Consider the following 24,660-nt stretch of genomic DNA (forward strand, 5'->3'; position numbering starts at 1 on the left):
AGCAGAATAACTGAGGCAGAAGGATGGATAAGTGACCTGGAAGACAGGATGGTGGAATTCACTGCTGCAGAACAGACTAAAGAAAAAAAGAATGAAAAGAAATGAAGACAGCCTAAGAGACCTCTGGGACAACATAAAACACAACAACATACGCATTACAGGGGTCCCAGAAGGAGAAGAGAGAGAGAAAGGACCCGAGAAAATATTTGAAGAGATTATAGTCAAAAACTTCCCTAAAGGAAACAGCCACCTAAGTCCAGGAAGCGCAGAGAGTCCCATACAGGATAAACCCAAGGAGAAACAAGCCGAGACACATGGTAATCAAATTGGAAAAATTAAAGACAAAGAAAAATTATTGAAAGCAACAAGGGAAAAATGACAACATACAAGGGAACTCCCATAAGGTCCACAGCTTATTTCTCAGCAGAAACTCTACAAGCCAGAAGGGAGTGGCATGATATATTTAAAGTGATGAAAGGGAAGAACCTACAACCAAGATTACTCTACCCGGCAAGGATATCATTCAGATACGATGGAGAAATCAAAAGCTTTACAGACAAGCAAAAGCTAAGAGAATTCAGCACCACCAAACCAGCTCTACAACAAATGCTAAAGGAACTTCTCTAAGTGGGAAACACAAGAGAAGAAAAGGACCTACAAAAACAAACCCATAACAAGGAAATGATAAAAGGAACATACATATTGATAATTATGTGAACAGATTAAATGCTCCAACCAAATGACACAGGCTTGCTGAATGGATACAAAAACAAGACCCATATATATGCTGTCTACAAGAGACCCACTTCAGACCTAGGGACACATATAGACCGAAAGTGAGGGGATGAAAAAAGATATTCCATGCAAATGGAAATCAAAAGAAAGCTGGAGTAGCAATACTCATATCACATAAAATAGACTTTAAAATAAAGAATGTTACAAGAGACAAGGAAGGACACTACATAATGATCAAGGAATCAATCCAAGAAGAAGATATAACAATTATAAATATATATGCACCCAACATAGGAGCACCTCAATACATGAGACAACTGCTAACAGCTATAAATGAGGAAATCGACAGTAACACAATAATAGTGGGGGACTTTAACCCATCACTTACACCAATGGACAGATCATCCAGACAGAAAATTAATAAGGAAACACAAGCTTTAAATGACACAACAGACCAGATAGATTTAATTGATATTTATAGGACATTCCATCCGAAAACAGCAGATCACACTTTCTTCTCAAGTGCACACAGAACATTCTCCAGGACAGATCACATCTTGGGTCACAAACCAAGCCTCAGTAAATTTAAGAAAATTGACATCATATCAAGAATCTTTTCTGACCACAACGCTATGAGATTAGAAATCAATTACAGGGGAAAAAATGTAAAAAACACAAACACATGGAGGCTAAATAATACGTTACTAAATAACCAAGAGATCACTGAAGAAATCAAAGAGGAAATCAAAAAATACCTAGAGACAAATGACAATGAAAACACGATGATCCAAAACCTATGGGATGCAGCAAAAGCAGTTCTAAGAGGGAAGTTTATAGCAATACAAGCCTACCTCAAGAAACAAGAAAGACTTCAAATAAACAATCTAACCTTACACCTAAGGGAACCAGAGAAAGAAGAACAAACAAAACCCAAAGTTAGCAGAAGGAAAGAAATCATAAAGATCAGAGCAGAAATAAATGAAATAGAAACTAAGAAAACAATAGCAAAGATCAATAAAACTAAAAGCTGGTTCTTTGAGTAGATAAACATAATTGATAAACTATTAGCCAGACTCATCAAGAAAAAGAGGGAGAGGACTCAGATCAATAAAATTGGAAAAGAAGTTACAACAGACACCGCAGAAATACAAAGCATCCTGAGACTACTACAAGCAACTCTATGCCAATAAATTGGACAACCTGGAAGAAATGGACAAATTCGTAAAAAGGTATAACCTTCCAAGACTGAACCAGGAAGAAATAGAAAATATGAACAGACCGGTCACAAGCAATGAAATTGAAACTGTAATTAAAAATCTTCCAACAAACAAAAGTCCAGGACCAGATGGCTTCACAGGTGAATTCTATCAAACATTTAGAGAAGAGCTAACACCCATCCTTCTCAAACTCTTCCCAAAAACTGCAGAAGGAACACTCCCAAACTCATTCTATGAGGTCACCATCACCCTGATACCAAAACCAGACAAAGATACTACAAAAAAAGAAAATTACAGACCAGTATCACTGATGAATACAGATGCAAAAATCCTCAACAAAATACTAGCGAACAGAATCCAACAACACATTAAAAGGATCATACACCATGATCAAGTGGGATTTATCCCAGGGATGCAAGGATTCTTCAATATACGCAAACCAATCAATGTGATACACCATATTAACAAACTGAAGAAGAAAAACCATATGATCATCTCAATAGATGCAGAGAAAGCTTTTGACAAAATTCAACAGCCACTATGATAAAAACTCTCCAGAAAGTGGGCATAGAGGGAACCTGCCTCAAAATAATAAAGGCCATATATGACAAACCCACAGCAAACATCATTCTCAATGGTGAAAAACTGAAAGCATTTCCTCTAAGATCAGGAACAAGACAAGGATGTCCACTCTCACCCCTATTATTCAACATAGTTTTGGAAGTCCTAGCCACGGCAATCAAAGAAGAAAAAGAAATAAAAGGAATACAGACTGGAAAAGAAGAAGTAAAACTGTCACTGCAGATGACCTGATGCTATATATAGAGAATCCTAAAGATGCCACCAGAAAACTACTAGAGCTAATCAATGAATTTGCTAAAGCTGCAGGATACAAAATGAATGCACAGGAATCTCTTGCATTCCTATATACTAATGATGAAAAATCTGAAAGAGAAAATAAGGAAACACTCCCATTTACCATTGCAACAAAAAGAATAAAATACCTAGGAATACACCTACCGAGGGAGACAAAAGACCTGTATGCAGAAAACTGTAAGACACAGATGAAAGAAATTAAAGATGATACAAACAGATGGAGAGATATACCACGTTCTTGGGTTGGAAAAATCAATATTGTGAAAATGACTATATGACCCAAAGCAATCTACAGATTCAATGCAATCCCTATCAAATTACCAATGGCATTTTTTACAGAACTAGAACAAAAAATCTTAAAATTTGTATGGAGACACAAAAGACCCCAAATAGCCAAAGCAGTCTTGAGGGAAAAAAACGAATCTGGAGGAATTAGACTCCCTGACTTCAGACTATACTACAAAGCTACATTAACCAAGACAGTATGGTACTGGCACAAAAAGAGAAATACAGATCAATGGATCAAGTTAGAAAGCCCGGAGATAAACCCACGCACCTATGGTCAACTAATCTATGACAAAGGAGGCAAAGATATACAATGGAGAAAAGACAGTCTCTTTAATAAGTGGTGCTGGGAAAACTGGACAGCTACATGTAAAAGAATGAAATTAGAACACTTCCTCACACCACACACAAAAGTAAACTCAAACTGGATTAGAGACCTAAATGTAAGACCAGACACTATAAAACTCTCAGAGGAAAACATAGGGAAACACTCTGACATAAATCACAGCAAGATCTTTTCTGATCCACCTCCTAAAGTAATGGAAATAAAAACAAAAATAAACAAATGGGACCTAATGAAACTTAAAACCTTTTGCAAAGCAAAGGAAACTACAAACAAAACGAAAAGACAACCCTCAGAATGGGAGAAAATATTTGCAAACGAATCAACGGACAAAGGATTAATCTCCAAAATATATAAACAGCTCATGCAGCTCAATATTAAAAAAACAAACAACCCAATGAAAAAATGGGCAGAAGGCCTAAATAGACATTTCTCCAGAGAAGACATACAGATGGCCAAGAAGCACATGAAAAGCTGCTCAACATGACTAATTATTAGAGAAATGCAAATCAAAACTACAATCACACCAGTTAGAATGGGCATTGTCAGAAAATCTACAAACAACAAATGCTGGAGAGGGTGTGGAGAAAAGGGAACCCTCTTGCACTGTTGGTGGGAGTGTAAATTGATACAGCCACTATGGAGAACAGTAAGGAGGTTCCTTAAAAAACTAAAAATAGAATTACCATATGACCCGGCAATCCCACTGCTGGGTATATACCCAGAGAAAACCATAATTCAGAAAGACACATGCATCCCAATGTTTGCAGCACTATTTACAATAGCCAGGTCATGGAAGCAACCTAAATGCCCACTGACAGACGAATGGATAAAGAAGATGTGGTACATATATACAATGGAATACTACTCAGCCATAAAAAGGAAGAAAATTGGGTTATTTGTAGAGACATGGATGGATCTAGAGACTGTCACAGAGAGTGAAGTAAGTCAGAAAGAGAAAAACAAATATCGTATATTAACGTATATATGTGGAACCTAGAAAAATGGTACAGATGAACCAGTTTGCAGGGCAGAAATTGAGACACAGATGTAGAGAACAAATGTATGGACACCAAGGGGGGAAAGTGGTGGGCGGGGGGGGGGTGGTGGGATGAATTGGGAGATTGGGATTGACATATATACACTAATATGTATAAAATGGATAACTAATAAGAACCAGCTGTACAAAAAAATAAATAAAATATAATTCAAAAACTCAAAATAAATAAATAAATATATAATATGCTGATTTATGTAGGATAAGCGGGCATAAAAAGGAGAGGAGAGAAATGAAGTAAAAGTGGGAAAATGTTAGCAACTGGGGCTGACTGAGGTTCTTTGTCGTACTCTTCCAATCCTTCTGATGTTTGAAATTATTTCAAAAAATAAGTTTAGGGGCTTCCCTGGTGGCGCAGTGGTTGAGAGTCCGCCTGCCGATGCAGGGGACACAGGTTCGTACCCCAGTCCGGGAAGATCCCACAAGCCGCGGGGCGGCTAGGCCCGTGAGCCAGGTCTGCTGAGCCTGTGCGTCCGGAGCCTGTGCTCCGCAACGGGAGAGGCCACAACAGTGAGAGGTCCACGTACCACAAAAAAAAAAAAAAAGAAAAAAGTTAAAAAAAATTTTTAAGATGAATATATGATTTCCGCCATTAAGCATCTTATAAACTACTGGGAAAGATAATACATTCTAATAACTATAATTAAGAGCTCTATAGTAGAAACATGGTCAAGTTTGGAAGAAGAAGCCATTGTTTTCATCAGGAATTATCAGAAGTGGATTCAGAGGAAGGTGACCTGGACCTTGAAGGATGGGTTAGAAAAGTAGTTTATATTTACATCTAAAAATGATGAATAGTGAATTCCTGATTTATCTAAGCATACATTTATCAGAATATGGTAATCTTGACAAAAAGAAAAAAAATAGAATTTGTGGAAATAAAATTACTATGACCCACCTATAATATCTACGTATTAAAAGGCAGTTGTTCTCCAGCACTACGCAGTACACAGCTGTCGCCACAACTGTATTTACAAACCTGCCCAAATCAGAGGTTTACATGTAACTCTGTTTGTTAGTCAGTCTCAACCAAGACCAGGGCCTGATCAGCTGTACTTCCTACCCAATCACCAGGGGCTGCTGAGACAAGTACAAAATCTGTTTCTCAGAACTCAAGAGCTCTTTGTGTGTTTCTTTTAGCTAAAGCTGTGAAAAGCCATGAATTCAACATGACAAATAAGGCCAGTAGTTGAAGCAACGGCCTTAAAACTAGGCATTTTCAAGTCAAGGTTAGACTAATTCAAGGACTGAGGGGTGAGAAAAGATGCAAGGAAACAAACACCCAAAAGTGGAGTCACTTGGCCTTCAAATGAGGGGTGAGCCCACCCTCAGTGTGACCCAGGGATCAGGAGAGTGGCACGCTTGCTCGCCCACAGCAGGCTGGTGGGTATGCCCATTAGGTGGAGTCTGAATCACAGAAGGTCAGCTCAGGCCCTTCCCTTGGCTCTATGCCCTGACTCTCTCTGGGGGGATACAGTGAGCATATCCTCCTCCTTGAGTCATGGAAAAGTTATGGGTCATCTCCTATGAAAGGTCATTCTCAATTTGACCTTCCCCATCAGCATGGGACTTGGCACTGTGCGAGCCAGGGCTGAGCAGAAAAGGATTTTAGGGCCCTTTTAATTCCCTGTGGATTCTCCTTGTAATTCCAGACATGCTCTGTTTTCACTAACCTTTATCTGTCCTGTGTCCTAAAGATGAACCAGAACAGGGAGGATCAACACAGTAGGCCGCTGACAGCTGCCAAGACACCCACCCCCCGCCCGCCGCCACCCTACAGCGAACACAGAGACCAGAGGGATTCACAAACAGGTCTCATCACGGAAGTCTTCACTATAATCTTAATAGCAGGCCTATGTTTTCCCCCTTTTTCCATGTACTATAGCACCTAACACATAAATACTTTGTGCTAATATAGTTATTGGTGTTGATACTGTTAATACACAATTTTAAGAAGTAAAAAGTCTTATAAAACTCCCACTAAAAAACGATTTGTTTCCTACACGTACGTATTTACAACTGAAGTACATGATTTTTGAGTTAAGAGGAATATCTTCCTCATTTCTGGAAATAAAAATTCTTCTATGTTGGTAGATTTAACATGTTACTTGCCCTTAAAGTACATTTACTGGAAATATGATGGAAAATAATAGAGCTTTGGTAAGAAAATTATGCAAAATACTGACCGCCAAAATAACACACTTTCTGATTATTAGGTTTTAAGTCAACCCCCTCAAAGCCTTACTTGACCTAATAATCACCAGCCAGGGCAGTAAGCAACCTGGAAGCAGGGGAAATGTAGTTGTGTCCAGCTAGAAAGGATGCGGAACACCAGCAGTGGGAAATACTCTGCTCAACTGACATGTGACAGAATGTTAGGCACACTGTGAAACCCCCTGTATGTACAGGACTCTGAAACTGCTCTGTGGTTTGGAAGGTCAAAGCCAGATTCTTCCGTCAATGAAACTTTGCTCCTGTTTTCAGTGTTAGTAACAATGGTTTAAAACAACAACAACAAATACTGCCCACAAAACACTCCCTTTTTAAAAAGTTGTTTATCTTTTGGCCGTGACACAAGGCATGTGGGACCTTAGTTCCCCAACCAGGGATCGAACCTGTGCCCCCTGCAATGGAAGTGCGGAGTGCTAACCACTAGACCGCCAGGGAATTCCCGAAACACTCCCTTTTACATGAAATTTGTACCCAGAAGTCACCCAGAGCTCACTGGTTCAGTGCTGATGACTCTGCCTCCCTTTCAGCAAGCCTCACATTCAGGAGCTTCTCTTGGAGAGTGAGACTGAAGTTGAGATTTTTTTCAAGAACATAGATTTGGTTGCTTTCTTCACTTTAAGCACCTAAGTCAAGTAAAATGTATATTGGCCACTTTAAGGTTATATGCTTTACCAAAATTTTAAGTCTACTGATTCAAAACACACACTTCGATTAATAAGCAGTTTATCATCATTCTTAGAGATAAAATGAAATATTAAACTTTGGAATGTTAAGAAGTGTAACAGACCCAACGATGAAAACGTCTAATCACAATGTGGGGTTTTCCTAAATAGTAGAAACCAACATTCTGGAGCAGCGCTAACTCAAAGGCAGTGGGTCATCAAACTACTACCGTCTGTGACAAGATCCAGAGTCTGTGTCAGAATGCAATCAACATCAAGAAAATGTCAGAGACAATGACTGAACCAAACTGTGTGTTTGGTAACGCGGCTCATCTATATTCACTGACAGCTTAAAAAGTTGGTGGACCCCAGCCGTCTAACTTGTGCTAGAATACGAAAGTGCTCTTTGAAGGAAAATGTAAACACAATCATAAATTTTCACAAAACATTTACAATATGTAAATACCTGTTCCTGCAGGTCGTAGTCATAGCTGTCATGCAGCAGAAGACTGAGGACGTATCGAGTATAAATCATGGCATCAATGCCACATTTCTCTAGCTCTTGTCCCAGCCAGGTCTGCACTGGACCCAAAGCATGAAGCAGAGACATTTCAGAGACAGATAGAGGGCCTGGATAAGAGCTTGAGGAGCTTTCAGATGGTAAACCATCCACAACAACTGTACAGATAGGGCGCATGAATTTAGGTTGCTGACATCCTTAAAATGTGGAGCATTTTCTGCAGTGATGTTCTGTTGGTATCTGGAGGGGATTTTCACTCCAGTAAAAAGGAGAGATGCTTGACATCTAGGGTAAGCATTTATTTTTGCTGGCAGTCAGCCATCTAGAACTGAATTTCCCTCTTCAGGCATGACCAATGAATCAACATCCTGATAGCAACATACATGTAGATGTGATTTTCTACTTTAATTTCACATTGAGGCCAAATGTAAGTCTCCAGCAGAACCTACAAAAATAAGAGAGAAAAAAGGTACGTGTTATGTATAGATATAAATTACGTTATTGATCTTTTGAAAAAAATCCAAATGAACCATTCCTTTTTATTAAAATACCTTTGGTATCTTGGAACATTAATTTTTTTTTTTTTACTGTAATCGCTGACATTTTAAACTAAGTGACATTTTAAACTTTTAAAAGCTTAATATCATTTAAAAGTAAGGAAAACTCAGAAATCTGTATTTTTGTACTCATGCTCAATTATACTGATGTTTATTTTGCTATGTCTCAAGGGACTGGACTTGTAAAATTTTGCTACGCTGAAAGAATTTATCTCGTAACAAATCACTAGCTCATTTTAAAGTAAAACAGAAACAAGCAGCTGAATGGTAATTTCATTGAAACACTGGTAAAAAAAAAATTAGGCCCGGGCTTCCCTGGTGGCGCAGTGGTTCAGAGTCCGCTTGCCGATGCAGGGGACACGGGTTCGTGCCCCGGTCCAGGAAGATCCCACATGCCGCGGAGCGGCTGGGCCCGTGAGCCATGGCCGCTGAGCCTGCGCGTCCAGAGCCTGTGCTCCGCAACGGGAGAGGCCACAACAGTGAGAGGCCCGCGTACCGCAAAAAAAAAAAAAAAAAAAAAATTAGTCCCATAAACGTAAGTTTTACACAGGTAATCGATTTTTGTATGGCTAAAAACTTTGGACTGCTCATCACTTATTTCATAAAAATTAAGATGAAACACACATTTGTCTTATAGCCCTGCCAGGCAATAGTTATATCTATTTTAACTTTTCTTCTTATATACCTAGGTTGACTTTCTGATTACTTGTGATAGATGCCATTTTCCACTAAATTAATATACTTTCAATACGTCATACTAATCTAACAATGGCTTTATTAAGTCATAATATTCTTTATGCTAGAGTTCTGATTAATTTATGCCACTAGAAAATGAAAACTAACATAGTGATAGGTAAATCTCATTGGATCAGCTTTTGCATGAATTTTAGCAGATAATAAGAGGGTTACAAAAATGACCTTTTAAAAAGTATTAATAATTATTTTTAGTAAGAGCATCAAGTCAGAAAGACAGACACTCTTCACCAAAGATTTAATGCTCAGTTTCTTGCATTTCATCTAGAACTACACACTAAATGTTACAAACATTAAATATAAAGAAAATATGTTTAAATCCACCACAGGATGAAGTTACTAGATCAATGTATCACTAATATGTATTCTGCTACTTCCTAAAATCTTCTCTATAATTCTTTTCTGAATTATAAAAACTAGATAAATTAAAGCAAAGATTTTCTATAACGTTTACTTGCTGAAATTTTCCAGCTGACTCTCAAAATTAAAACATTTTCCATAAATTGCTTAATACGTGTGGATCTCAGGATGCCAGACAGATCATCAATTAACCAATACCTTCACTTCTGGGGACATCACCTGAAGCGAGTGGATAGCCAGCACTCATTCAGTGAAGGTTGCACCAAGACAATGAGGAGACATGAAGCGGTGGCTGAAGGAAGTAGGTCAGAGAATCTAAGGCAGCTGGAGATCACAGGAAAAGTACCGAGAGGAGAGAGCTCTCCAGAGGAAAACACCAGATATCTGCAAAGGGTTGCTCCTAAGCCTTCAAAAGAGTGTTAATCGGGGCATGCATGTGAGGACCCAGCCACGGCACCCACCGGAAAGGGTCATCATAAAGGAAAGGAGGAAACACGCCCTAAGGCTCAGCGTGGCTGGGGATGGTGCCTGTTTCCTACCAGCCAGACTGGAAAACCTCATAATTCAGGGCACACTAGGTAGAGTGCTCAGAAGGGTCTCGACTTAGTAATGGGGAATAATTAGCCCTACACTAAACACTGCTCTGGACCTGCCTAACAAATCTTAAAATCAAGACCCAAAAGACCAAACTGTTTCCAACTATTTTCACTGTGGCCCCAGAACAAAGCTCAAGGGATACAAAATATCCACCACCCAAGAAGATAAAATTTACAAAGCTTGGCATCCAATCAGAAATTAGCATGCACGTGAGACCTCCCCAGCGGTCCAATGGTTAGGACTCCCATCTCACTGTCGAGGGCCTGGGTTCAATCCCTGGTACTAAGGGGAACTAAGATGCCACAAGACCTGCGGTGGTGGTGTGGTCTAAATAAATAAATAAATAAATAGCAGGCATGCAAAGAAATGGGACACAAAGGGAATGGAAATGAAGAGAAAAATTAACTGAAACCAATCCAGAATCAACACAAAAGTTAGAATTAGCAGAAAAAGACTTTAAAAGTTATCATGATTATATTCCATATGTTTGAAAAGATACAAAATCAAATATCTAAAGATGAAAACTACAATGTCTGAGATTAAAAATATAGGACAGGACTAATGGCAGATCAGACATTTGAGAAGAAGAGATTACTGAATCTTAAACCACACACATACACAAAACTATACAAAATGAAATATGGAGAGAAAAAGAAGTTCAAAAAATTAACAGCGCTTCAGTGAGCTGTGTGATAACTTTAAGAAATCTAACATACATGTAATTGGAAGAGAGAGAGAAGGACAGAAAAAAATATTTGAATAATGGCCAAAATTTTTCCAAAACTAATGAAAACCAAAACACACAGATCCAAGAAGTTCAATGAACTCTAAGCACAAGAAACATGTAGAAATCAACACATAATAAAACTATTCAAACCAGTAATAAAGTCGCCAGAGAAAAAAAGAAACATTAGGTAGAACAGAACAAAGATATGGATGACATCAGATTTCTTGATGGAAACCATGCAAATGAGAATGGGGCAAAAACACTTGAAAGTAGTGAAAAAAAGAACCTGTCAACTGAGAATCCTGTACTCATCAAAAGTATATTTCAAAACAAAGGTGAAACAAACACTTCTTCAGACATGGAAAAACTGAAAGAATTCATCACCAGCAACCCTGCCCTAAAAGAAATGTCAAAGGAAGTCCTTTAGGCAGAAGGAAAATGATAGGACAAAATGTCCTATCCACACAAAGGAACAAAGAGCACTAGAAACATTAACTAAAATTTTCTTGTTATTTAAGTATCTTTAAAAGATAACTGAGGGACTTCCCTGGCAGTCCAGTGGTTAGGACTCTGCGCTTCCAATGCAGGGGACGTGGGTTCTATTCCTGATCAGGGAACTAAAATCCTACACGCCTTGCTGCATGGCCAAAGATTTTTAAAAAAAAAAAAAGAAAGAAAGAAAATAGATAACTGACCATTGAAACAAAAACAACAACGTATTGTGAGGTTAATTACATATGTATAAATAAAATGTATGACAACAACAGCATAAAGACCAGGAGTGGGAAACTGGAACACTATTATAAGGTTCTTATACATCACATTAAATGGTATGTTATCTCTTGAAGACTGTGATAAGATAGCTGTTAATAATCATAATAAATTTAAATGGCTTAAACAACCAATTAAAAGGCAGAGATGGGTCTTAAAACAACAAGTCCCAATTACAATATAGTAAAAATTCTACAATAAACATAAAGTCACAAATAGGTTAAGTAAAGGATGGGACTTCCCTTGTGGTCCAGTGGTTAGGAATCCGCCTGCCAGTGCAGGGGACATGGGTTCGAGCCCTGGTCCGGGAAGATCCCACACGCTGCGGAGCAGCTAAGCCCACGACCCACAACTGCTGAGCCTGTGTGCCACAACTACTGAAGCCTGAGTGCCTAGAGCCTCCACAACAAGAGAAGCCACCCCAATGAGAAGCCCATGTACCACAGTGAAGAGTAGCCCCCACTCTCTGCAACTAGAGAAAGCCCGCATGCAGTAAGAAAGACCCAACGCAGCCAAAATTTAAAAAAAAAAAAAGTTAAAAAGAACATAGTTCTACATAACCAATAGGGCAAAGGAGAAATTAGAAAGTATTCTGAATTGAATGAAAATAAAAACACAACGTATCAATATTTTTAGGTTGCCACTAAAGCAGTATTTAGGGGAAAATTTATAGCACAAGGAGAGCCTATATTAGAAAAGGTCTCAAATCAGTTTTCATCTTAAGAAACTAGAAAAAGAAGAGCAAATGAAACCTAAGCTAAGCACAACAGGGGAATAAAAGATGAGAGCAGAAATCAATGAAATAGAAAATGGAAAAACAATGAAACCAAAAGCTGGTTCTTTCAGACAAGATGGACCTCTAGCCAGACTGTTCAGGAAAGAGAGAAGACAAATTACCAATATCAAGAATGAAACAGGTGAGATCACTACAGATTCTACAGATATAAAAAAGACAATAAGGGGATACTAGAAAAATTTTACACCAATAGAATAAACTTAGATGAAATGGACAAATTCCTTGAAAACACAAACTACCAAAGTTCACTCAAGAAGAAATAGAATTAATGGCCCTGTACCTATAAAAGAAATTGGGTTTACAGTTTAAAACTTTCCCACAGGGGCTTCCCTGGTGGCGCCATGGTTGGGAATCCACCTGCCAATGCAGGGGACACGGGTTTGAGCCCTGGTCTGGGAAGATCTCACATGCCACGGAGCAACTAGGCCCGTGTGCCGCAACTACTGAGCCTGCACTCTAGAGCCCGCGAGCCACAACTACTGGCCCCCACTCGCCACAGCTAGAGAAAACCCACACGCAGCAAACGAAGACCCAACGCAGCCAAAATAAACAACAAACAAACAAACAAAAACTTTCCCACGAAGAAACTTCCAGGCCCAGTTGGCTTAAAGGTGAATTCTACCGGATATTTAAGGAAAGTATAATGCCAATTCTATACAAACTCTTCTCAAAAATTGAAGAGGAGGGAATATTTCCCAAATCATGTTAAGAGGCCATCATTATCCTAACATAAAAACCAGACTAAGATATTATAAGAAAACTACAGATCAATATGGCTCACGAACACAGATGCAAAAATTCTAAACAAAATTTTAGGGAATTGAATCCAACAATATACATCAGATCCAGAGAGTACAGAGGTATCAGAAGAATGTCTTTAACGAAATGTATATAATTGTCTTTGCCAGAGAACTTCTAAAACTTAGTTTCGCTGCGAACAACTTAGTATAAGGCTTTTTTCCATTATTTAAATGAATAAAGGCCTTAAAAATTCACATATGACAGACCTGGTTCACTGTTAAGACTGATAAAGAAAAACTGTTTTAGTTTACTATGTTTACTTTAAAACATGGTATCAACCCAACCATGGGATTCTCTCTGTTGTCATTAAGAGATTTGGACAAATCAAAGGATTCAAGAAGTAGGTGAGATGCAGAAAAGAAAGCAAAACACATTGAACGCCCATGATCTCATCAAAGCCAGTTAAGACCTTCCCTTGCATCATTACCACTAACAGAACTCCTGCTGTGACTTGTTCAATAGCTGATGCCATATAATTTTTAAATTGTCCATATCCCTAGAGTCATTAGTGACTATATTTTGTTTTTACTCTCTACGTAGAACAGACTCAGAGGACTGAGGAAAAGAGAGGAAAGGCTGGTAAGTCTGGGAGTGTCAGCCTATGTAGTCATCTGGGCAGCACCTGTAACTGGACACCAATAACAAGGGTCTGAGACAGAAGCACCCCAAGCTGGCTTCCTCCTGTACCGTCATGACAGGTCTAAATGTTCCTGGAGCTCAAGAGTGTCCATTCTCCTTACTGTGAACATAAACTGTTAACAGATGGCCCAGGTATAAATATTGGGTCATAACTAAGCTTCCCCTCCCCTAAGCTGCAAGCCTTTGGTAGCAGAGCGAACATCTGACCGAACAAGAGGCTCTTTATTTTTAGTTCTGAACTGTTTCAGAAATAAAATTATCTGTTTAACTTACTTCAGGTGTGATTCACCACGTGGCCAAAACAATGGAGGGATCTGACAAGCACATGCAAAACCCACTTAACATTCACCTGGCAAGTTCAAGAACATGGCTGGCAAACACCCATATGTCAAACTCTGTCTATTCATCTTCATACTCATTCCAAATGTGAAGTTTAGTCAGTATGAAGTTAAACTGCATTTTAGTTTAACTTCTCTAAAAGGTTTTTTTTTTTTTTTTTTTTTTTTTGCAGTACGCGGGTCTCTCACTGTTGTGGCCTCTCCCGTTGCGGAGCACAGGCTCCGGATGCGCAGGCTCAGCGGCCATGGCTCACGGGCTCAGCCGCTCCGCGGCATGTGGGATCTTCCCGGACCGGGGCACGAACCCATGTCCCCTGCATCGGCAGGCGGACTCTCAACCACTGCGCCACCAGGGAAGCCCTCTCTAAAAGTTTTAAAGAAAAAGCACCACCATATACACTCAAAGGTTCTTCGTTTTGTTTCGTTTTTTCAACTTTGCCTTCTACAAAGGTTTACACTGAGAAAAAAAGACCTTCAACAAATTGTCTTGAGCATCTTTCTCCCACGTAAAATTAACGCAAATCATCCTAAAGACTGGGCTGTATAAATGATAATTTTAAAGGTCCAACGATAATACACTTATTTTAGAATTTCTCTTGTCTTTTTTACTTTAAATTTTAAATGGTTTCTATTAAGGATACCAAAAAATATATATAGCGGATTAATGCCCACGGAAGCATGCATCTTCTTTAATTCAGGAAGGCAGGACGGAAGAGTGCAAAGTGCACCAGCCCAGCAGTCCATAACATGTAGGTTTTTGTAGTCAGTATCACTTCCACTACTGAATAGCTGGGTTTTCTGCCCATAACTCATCTGTAAAGGAGAATAATAAATACTTGCTTTCCCTGCCTCTCAACTTCTCGTTGTTTCAATGAGCAAGTGAGAAATGCATCCAAGTATTGATATTTGTGGCCTTCGTATTTCACAAAATGTCACACCAATGGAAGGTGCTGTTATTACAAACTACCCCCCTCAAATTGTTTATATTTGCTTACTCTAACAGGGTTCTTCACTGATATGATTACCTGAAGAATAGTAATTACGTAAAATACATTAGGCTTCTAGTACAAAAAATAATTTCCTCGCTATCCTTAAAAAAAAAAAGAACTATGAAATCACCTTCATTTACAATAAAAATCTAGTTTTAGTCATACCAAAGCCTTTCCTCTTTTTAAGTAACAGTTTGGTCTCTACTACAAATTCCAGTGCGACGCTGCTAAGAACTCAAGGTGGTGAAGTGCAGAGGATGAACACAGAAATACCAAGGCTGCTGTTTCCTGTCTTTTGGAATGTGCACATCTGCAGAGCAACCTCTGCATTTAAGCCGCACTATCCCCAAACAGTACAGACTCAGAAGCTTAGCACACACCGCTTTCCTTCTGTGGCCTAGTGTGCAATTTCTAGACATTTTAAGGACTCTAGAATTATACACAGCCCTGCTGGTGAATGAAAATCACTCCCCAAAGATTTGGGGATGGATGAAAGCCTCCAAGCCTAGTATTAATGTGAGCCTGGAAGTGAAAATGGAGGAGTGAGGGGGGAACATCTATCAAGCCCCACCCACGCCCATGACACCACCCCACATACACACCCCTCCACCCCTGCAAGAAACCCCGTGTCACCCTCAGTCTCCAGGAGTGAGGGCCCTGGGGCCTGTGGTGCTTATGATCAGACCTGGAACTAGAATAACAAACTGAATTCTAAAATCGAAAGCATTTAATTCTTTATCTAGTCCACATGTTTTCAGAGTGATAATTAGTCACAAATGATTTGTCTATTAAGGAGAAAAAAACAGATCTAGGTACTGAAGTTATTACATAAGTACCTTTTCAACAATAGCCAGCCAAAACATAGTAATGCCACAATCTTCAAGTGAGTAATTTAATAATGAAGCGGGATTTTTTTGGGGGGGGGGGGGCAGGGTGCTGAGGGGTGGGGTTTCTTTTTTCTAAATTTATTTATTTTACTTATTTATTTTTGGCTGCGTTGGGTCTTCGTTGCTGTGCGCGGGCTTTCTCTAGTTGCGGCGAGCGGGGGCTACTCTTCGTCACGGTGCGTGGGCTTCCCATCACGGTGGCTTCCCTTGTTGTGGAGCAGGGGCTCTAGGCACGCGTACTTCAGTAGTTGTGGCACGCGGGCTCAGTAGTTGTGGCTCGCGGGCTTCATTGCTCCGTGGCATGTGGGATCTTCCCAGATCAGGGCTCGAACCCGTGTCCACTGCATGGCAGGCTGATTCTTAACCACTACGCCACCAGGGAAGCCCTTGAAGGGTGGTGGTTTTTTTTTTTTTTTTCTTTTGCGGTATGCGGGCCTCTCACTGTTGTGGGCTCTCCCGTTGCGGAGCACAGGCTCCGGATGCGCAAGCTCCGCGGCCATGGCTCACGGGCCCAGCCGCTCCGCGCCATGTGGGATCTTCCCGGACCGGGGCACGAACCTGCGTCCCCTGCATCGGCAGGCGGACTCTCAACCACTGCGCCACCAGGGAAGCCCTGAGGGGTGGTTTTGAAGAAGCTCATTGATCTTCCAAAATCTCATCCCCTATGTAACAATGTGCTAAGAAATGTAGTGCCATCTTTTTATACTCTTTGTAACACCACATACATTACTGAAAATTATTCAAGTTACAGCTCCCATGAGTGTCCTTAAATAGCTGTAAGAGACATACACTCAACCTATAGCTCACTTTCCTTAGTGCTCAAGTAGAGCAGACATGTGGCAGACACATTAAGGTACTTCCCTTCATTTTTGATAATATATTGTTTTTAGGTTTTTAGGTTTGCTCAAAACTCATAAAAATTATTTCAAAAAGCATAATGTCTTTCTGACACGGTACATACAATATTATTTATGGATTGTTTTCTCAATTTACTTGTGTTACAGCACAACTGATGATAAAGAGCACCAGACAGTAAAAAGTTGTAAATCTGGCTTCTTCAGGCAAAATGTACTGAATAAAAGGTAGATCTCGTGAAGAAATATCTGTGCAGCTCTGTTCAAGCAATATATTCACTTGCTGAAGCATTCTTTTAGTCTCAGAACACTTTTTCTTTCTGCTCATATATACCTTTATTATAAAAGTTTTTTAAAGTATTCTTAAATATGAAAACAGAAGGGCACCCATACACAATTTCTCTACCCTAATACAATTCACTGTTAGTATTCTGGTGTGATTATCAGTGTTTTTTCCTTTGCAAAGAACTTAAAATTTTTCAATATTTCAACACGTTAAAAACAAATATATACTTTTGTATCCTGCATTTTTCACCTAGCATTATGTCATCCCAGTGTTGTTTTAGCGTCTTACTACACTGTCAGACACAGTAGTCACTAGTCACATGTGACTACTTACATTTAAATTAAAAATCAGCTCCTCAGCGACACCAGCCACATTTCAAGTGCTCAATAGCCACACATGGCTAGCAGCTTCTGTGCTAATATAAAGTATAGGACATTTCCATCATCACAGTTCTACTGGACAATGCTGGCAATGATTATGCTGGGCTAAACCAAGAACCGTTAGCTCTTTTCAAGAGTTCACCATGTCCTTCCTCATGTGCCTGTAGACTGTACGAGACACTCTTCCTTATACCCGGAAGGTAGGGTACCAACCACACTGTTATTTTGAGATAGTTTGCGCCCGAGAGGAATCGTGTGAGGGAACTGGAAAAGATTTACCTTTATGTTTGAGAGGCCTCAAATGTCAACAAGTCAAATTTCGTTATGGTAGAATGCAACCATGGAAGGTTTAACGACGAAGCCAGACTGTTCAGAACGGCAAGAAGGGATGAAGCTTATCAACAGAGCAAAAAGAAAACTGAGAATAAATAGAATAGAGGGCCAACGGACAAAATTGGGAGGAAAGGTTATTTAGTCCAAGGAGGGTAGGTGTGTGGGCTTCCCTGGTGGCGCAGTGGTTGAGAGTCCTCCTGCCGATGCAGGGGACACAGGTTCGTGCCCGGGTCCGGGAGGATCCCACATGCCGCGGAGCAGCTGGGCCCGTGAGCCATGGCCGCTGAGCCTGTGTGTCCGGAGCCTGTGCTCCGCAACGGGAAAGGCCACAGCAGTGAGAGGCTCGCATACCGCAAAAAAAAAAAAACCTGTGTCTAGCCAAATACTTTCCAAATCTAATGGGGGGAATGAATTCCGAAGGAGAAAGTTTGGGGAATAAAACAATATTCATAACACCAGCAGGGAGGGTTGGGGAGGGACTCAACTCTAGTCAATTTCTAAACCCCCACCCAGAAGGGAGTAACCCTCTAAGCCAGGGCTCTCACTCATTCTCTCACCACCCACACACCTACTGGAGGCTTACTGTGTACCAGGCACTGTGCACAGTGTTAGTGACACACAGACGGCGACCCTTGGGGTCTTTCCTTCGGGGTCACCACCCTGAATTAGTGGGCTTTGGTCTTCATCCTTAGGTAGCCAATTTGGACTTCTTCCCACCGAAACCCACTGCCCTCCCTTTGACCCGGTATGGTACTTCTGCAAATTATGCCTTCACTCTATTTTTAACTGGTCCTTTTTCACTACAAATTTCATCAAAAAATGGTTAAAATGCTCCGTATTCATCAAAGGCCTACAATACCTGCAACTATCTTTTCATAATTCTTCAATTTGGGTGTCCATAGGATTTTCACATAAAGAAAAGCCTTTGAAGGGGAAGGGTAAAGGGTATAAGAGAGAAATAGACAAAAGAACATAGAAAAGAGAAGAGATGTCTGAAATAGTAAGCCTCTGGCTTTTATATTCTACTACTCTCACAAACTTCCTAAATAATATTTGCCAAGCAAACCAGAGAGTGCACTCATACAATGAGATAGTCATACATATACACACAATCTTTACCTGTTAGTTTCAGATCTCAGTGCATCAATTTGGAACACAAGGTATTGCTTTTCTCTTTAGTAGGTAGCCTGGCTCCAGAGCCAATTTACGGCCAGAAGAGAAAATCCACAGAGAATCTATAACCTAACCTACAGCCCTATCACTGAAGACAGGACCAAGGGCTAAAAGCTGGTCTTGTACACCTGTTTAGCCACGTAACTGGAAAACGTATGGAAATGGACAATCAGACCTACAGTCTCTTCCCCATCTAGAAATGTATCAAGTCCTAGGAAATGAATAAGGCTCCATTTAAAAATAACATAATCAATAAATCTTGTGTGGGACATGAGTTCCTTCTGTGCAAATAGGAAGAACTGCATAACAGATTAAGAAATTCCATTTTTACTACAGGTTATCAGAAATGAACTGATAAGTGTATATTCTCCAGTAACAAATAAAATCAATTTTTTTCATAAATGTAGGATTGTTCTTATAGATAAAGACTACTACTTGATAGTAACAGGAACTAGCAGGTGTCTTAATAAATTACAGGCATGTAACAGACCTAGGCCAATATCTATGTTTAAAAGATAAGAAAAAAGGAAGAACCAACTATATGAAGATAAAGTATAGGTGAAAGCACTCAGTTCTACATAAGAATCAGAAGTACTAAACAGACTTCCATTAAAGCAAAACAAATGAGATGTAGATCAAGTGTGTAATGAGAATGAATAAAAGGGAAGAGCTTTCCATCCAGCTTGGATGAATTCCCCTCTACTGACCGTGCTGTTGTCAAATGCTTACAGAAATGAGAGTTTGGATCAGCTTCTATGTTCTTATAGCTTTAACTGGGCTGAATATTGAGGAGATGAACTGCTTATGTAAAGTAACATTGCTTTATCTCTAACTTTTACTTGACGGGCAGTTATTTGCTGATTCATACTCATCTGTTAATATTTCTGGTTTGAAAAGCTGAACTGCCTTTCAAAGGTTATAATTTCTTTGCAGGTTATCACAGTACAGTAACCAATGAGGTGTTTAGTTCAAGATCTATTAGATGTCAGAATTCTTTAGCAGGGCTACAAAACGATAGTTTTTATGCCTTCAAAAAAGTCCTATGGAGATTTTTTTAAATGCCCTTTTTCCCTAAAAGGGGAAAACTTCACGTCACACAGTTTACAGGATAAAAAAACACGCATGAAGCCATTTGGGTCAAAAGGGAGGGGGAAACGTATACACTTACATCTGAAATAAAGAAACAGTGTAAAAGATTACAAACCAGCTACCAAACAAAATCCAAAAATCAAAACATAGTTCACTATTATGAAATTCTAGAAAGCTGTTAGAAAAATTGTTGGAAAAGTGATGGAACAACTAAATTTTAGAAACCTAAAAACTTCAATTAGGAGAAACTTAAATTGATCTTCACTCTAAGAAATGCAAATTTTCACAAGCCCAAAGCAAGTTTATTTGGAAACAAAAAATTAAAACAAGTAGATTTTCCGAATTGTTGAAAATGCAAAAAGCTCTAACATGATGAAACCCATTTCGTCAAGGATGAAACACTTTATCAAGTAAAATACTAGATCATTGTGTACTAAAATAATTTTTCAAAGTGATATTGTTGCTTGTCAAAATGTCTGTGCATTAAAATTTTACAGCTTTCAACTTCTCATCTCAAAACTACAAAGTGATCTGTCTTCTGAGTTTCAATGAGTGGGGGAAAAAAAATGGCCTGAAATTCTACAACTCGCTGGTAAGACAGTGGGTCAATTCTTTTCTGTAGTTACTATTAAAAGCCATAATCTAAGTAATACATATTACAATTCTCTAAAATGAACTTAGGTAATAAGCAATACTTTGGTGATGTTTTAGTATCTGTTAATAAGAGATATCTAATTCAGTATAAAAATTTTATATGGATTATCAGACTCATATCCAACTAGTTATAAATTTTAAAGAATCAGAATAAAATTCTCTTTGATCTTGCAAAAAGATATATATTTGAGAACTCAAAATATGTTCAAAGTACATATTTTCATTTTGCATCCATTAATTATTCAATACATGCTTCAAAGATTAAATCAAGTTTTTAGATGTGACTTTTTTTTAGCTTTAAAATGATCTTTTTTTAAGCTTTAAAACTGATTTTTTTTAACTTTTTATTTTATATTGGAGTATAGCCGATTAACAATGTTGTGATAGTTTCAGGTGCACAGCAAAGGGACTCAGCCACACATATACACGTATCCATTCCCCCTCAGACTCCCCTCCCATCCAAGCTGCAGAGTTGAGCAGAGTTCCCCGTGCTCTACATTAGGTCCTCGTTGGTTAATCCATTTTAAATACAGCAGCGCACACCTCTTGATCCCAAACTCCCTGACCATCCCTTCCCTATCCTCCCCCACCCCCAACCGTAAGTTCCTTCTCTAAGTCTGTGAGTCTGTTTCTGTTTTTTAAATAGGTCTATTTGTATCATTTCTTTTTAGATTCCCCATTATCGTACCGTATTTCTCTTTCTCTGCCTGACTTACTTCACTCAGTACGACAATCTCTAGGTCCATCCATGTTGCTGCAAATGGCATTATTTCATTCTTTTTAATGGCTGAGTAATATTTCATTGTTTATATACCACTAGATGTGACTCTTAACATAACGACAGTTATCATGTTGCTGCAAATGGCATTATTTCGTTCTTTTTAATGGCTGAGTAATATTTCATTGTGCTTATACCACTAGATGTGACTCTTAACATAACGATAGCTATAGCTCCTAGGCAGCTATTTAAATGAACAGTGTCATCATTTAAAAGATAACCTGCCACAGTTTCCCCAAGGTGTATTCCAGGTGATATAAAAATGTATTACTTTTGTTATAGAACTTCTTCTTTTTGCATAAATTAGGGAAATACCAGAGCTGAAACAAAAGCAGGTTTGTTTATTTTAGGACATCTTGAAACTTTTAATATGGTAATGTGCCTGTGGAACCTCCCTGAAGGAAACAAAGTAGAGAGCATTTTCCATACTTGTTAAGGATCCTTTCTGTGTTCCTCAGAATATGCTTTGGTAAACATAATCTTCTAACCAGAAAGAATTAACACTTTCTCTAAGGTCCACATTATAAGCAAGACATAGATCACCTAGGGTCCTTACAGTCTCAACTTCCCAGGGTTGAAAAGTTAAACTGAAGATATAATTTTAGGAATGAGACCATTAAGTATATCCTTCTCCTTTTCTTTAAATAATCTGCATAAATTGTACTGTTCTATACAGTAAAATCAATCAGTACTCCATTTTTTAATAGTGTCAGAAACTTCCAGAATCTCCCTTTTCCCCTGGGCATGCCTCACCCTCATTTGTTATCTTTGATTACATACACCTGGAGGCTCTTGACTCCTCAATGCATTCTCTGCCCCACTGCAAGGGCAGGGTCCACTGTGACCTACCTACCTACATGACATGCGCAGCAGCAAGGCAGGCACCTGCATATTATGCGGGTGCCTACAGCCACTGAAATGGTCTTGAGTTGTTCCTATTTCACAGAACAACCAAGCTATCTTTTAGTGGATCAAGACAGACATCTGACAACAGGATGTTCATAGCAGAGCCACCACCAAGAGTGAATCCAACTGACCAGTGGATCTACAATGGAGGAAAGAGGATGGCACTCAGAGGGCACACTCCTGGGGCTGGTGAAGACGCAAGCTAAACGCAAAGTACCTGTATTTAACAAACTTTTGCTGGATATCAGGCACAGCTGCTAAAAAATTTAGAAATGCTACCAAATTTAAGTGTACTTTGAGGCATTCCTGAATCTGGGAAACATGAGAAGCCCTACTACACTTGGAGCCCAAGTGACTACTTACGTATGGAATTCTCCCTAGATCGATGAAATAGACATACTCTCCGAACCTAAAATATAAGTATTTTAAAGACAGGTTAGGGCTTCCCTGGTGGCACAGTGGTTAAGAATCCGCCTACCAATGCAGGGGACACGGGTTCCAGCCCTGATCGGGGAAGATTGCACATGCCGCAGAGCAACTAAGCCTGTGCCTGCGCACTAGAGCCCGGGAGCCGCAACTACTGAAGCCCGTGCACCTAGAGCCCATGCTCTGCAACAAGAGAAGCCATGCGCCGCAACTAGAGAAAGCCGCGCAGAACAACAAAGAGCCAAAGCAGCCAAAAGTAAATTAAAAAAAAAAAAAAAGACAGGTTAACAATGCAACATTCCTGAAAAATATATTTAAAATACTGTACGCAGCCAAGTATGATACTCAACAAAGGTGATACATTTGAGATTGGAATTTTACACTAATTAAAACTCTTCCCCTCAAAAAAACAGACTAAAAGACTATCTACAGAGCCCAATACAGGTCAAAACTCTTTAAAACTTCACAGATATGTTCAAATCGTAAGTATTACGTTACAAAGGTAAATGTAAAGGAAGGAAAAAATCAGCAGAAATATTAAGCAGCATGGTTCAGAAAGGCATATAAACAAAGATGCAAGAAAAATAGTTAACTATCCAAACACTAAACAAAAAAATCAACTTTCAAACAACTCATGTCAAATATGAAATTGATTATTCCTTTCTTATAGATTCTGGTCAAGTTTTCTGTCATGTGAAATAGCTGATTTGGGGGTTAGTAATGAGTATTCTACTCAGATGAATATGAAATTAAACAACTCTAAAAAGAAAGAGATTATCATCCCTTGAAATATTTAATAAATTAGAGTAATCTTGTTCTAATGCATCTTTCAGGTACCAGTAATTATAACTACTGGAGTGACTTTTACCTAGAGTTGTGTTACAGACCCTATGAACATTTATGTTTCAACTATTCAATGACAATGTTAAAGATCTGTGTAACTTATGCAAATGTCACCATCTACAAATCAATTCTCCTACTTTGACCTCTCAGTCTAATATTCCCAACTACCCAGAGGATATTTCCATTTGAACGTAAGTTAGCTAGGCCTCAATTTGTACAAGAGTTGCACATACATGCAACTCATTTTTTTTTAAGATTTTTTTTTGATGTGGACCATTTTTTTTAAGTCTTTATTGAATTTGTTACAATATCGCTTCTGTTTTATGTTTTGCTTTTTGGCCAGGAGGCATGTGGAATCTTAGCTCCCCGACCAGGGATCGAACCCGCATCCCCTGCACTGGAAGGCGAAGTCTTAACCACTGGACCGCCATGCACTCATATTTAACTGTTATCCTTCCTTCAACGTTCTGTCATTCTTTCCCTGAGATAATCTCACATCAATTAATTTCATTCTTCTGCGCTCCCTACATCACCAATCTACTTCGCCTTGCTCTATACCTGAATCACCACTGTGTATCCTATTATGTTCCAGCAAAATCCCCTTTGTGTCCTTATGTCCTTGGGGGAGGGATGAAGATGAAGCACAGCACAGCCAACACCACCCAGGCCTCCTACAAAGCTAGCTAACTAGTGCTCTGGCCTGACGGTTGCTCAGAATAATGAAACTCTGAGAAAGCGTTAACTGAAATAGAAGGATGCCTCCCCAGGGATCTGTGATCTTTACTAGAGGAGCAAC

At 39.3% G+C, this 24,660-nt stretch overlaps 1 protein-coding gene across 4 annotated transcripts in view; it reads right to left on the reverse strand.

The window, feature by feature from the left end:
- The window catches only part of KIAA0232, a 92,508-nt gene that overhangs the window by 50,719 nt on the left and 17,129 nt on the right, over positions 1-24,660 (reverse strand). For 3 of the 4 annotated variants that reach the window (XM_079919912.1, XM_079919913.1, XM_079919911.1), the window contains exon 2: positions 7,874-8,372. The exons of the other annotated variant lie outside the window; for it this stretch is intronic. In XM_079919912.1, the coding sequence (XP_079776038.1) occupies positions 7,874-8,104 (231 nt within the window). In that variant the 5' untranslated portion in view covers positions 8,105-8,372. The remainder of the gene's footprint in view (positions 1-7,873; positions 8,373-24,660) is intronic. 4 annotated transcript variants of the gene reach the window in all.

This window comes from Stenella coeruleoalba, assembly GCF_951394435.1.
Source record: "Stenella coeruleoalba genome assembly, chromosome: 4".
NCBI lineage: Eukaryota > Metazoa > Chordata > Mammalia > Artiodactyla > Delphinidae > Stenella > Stenella coeruleoalba.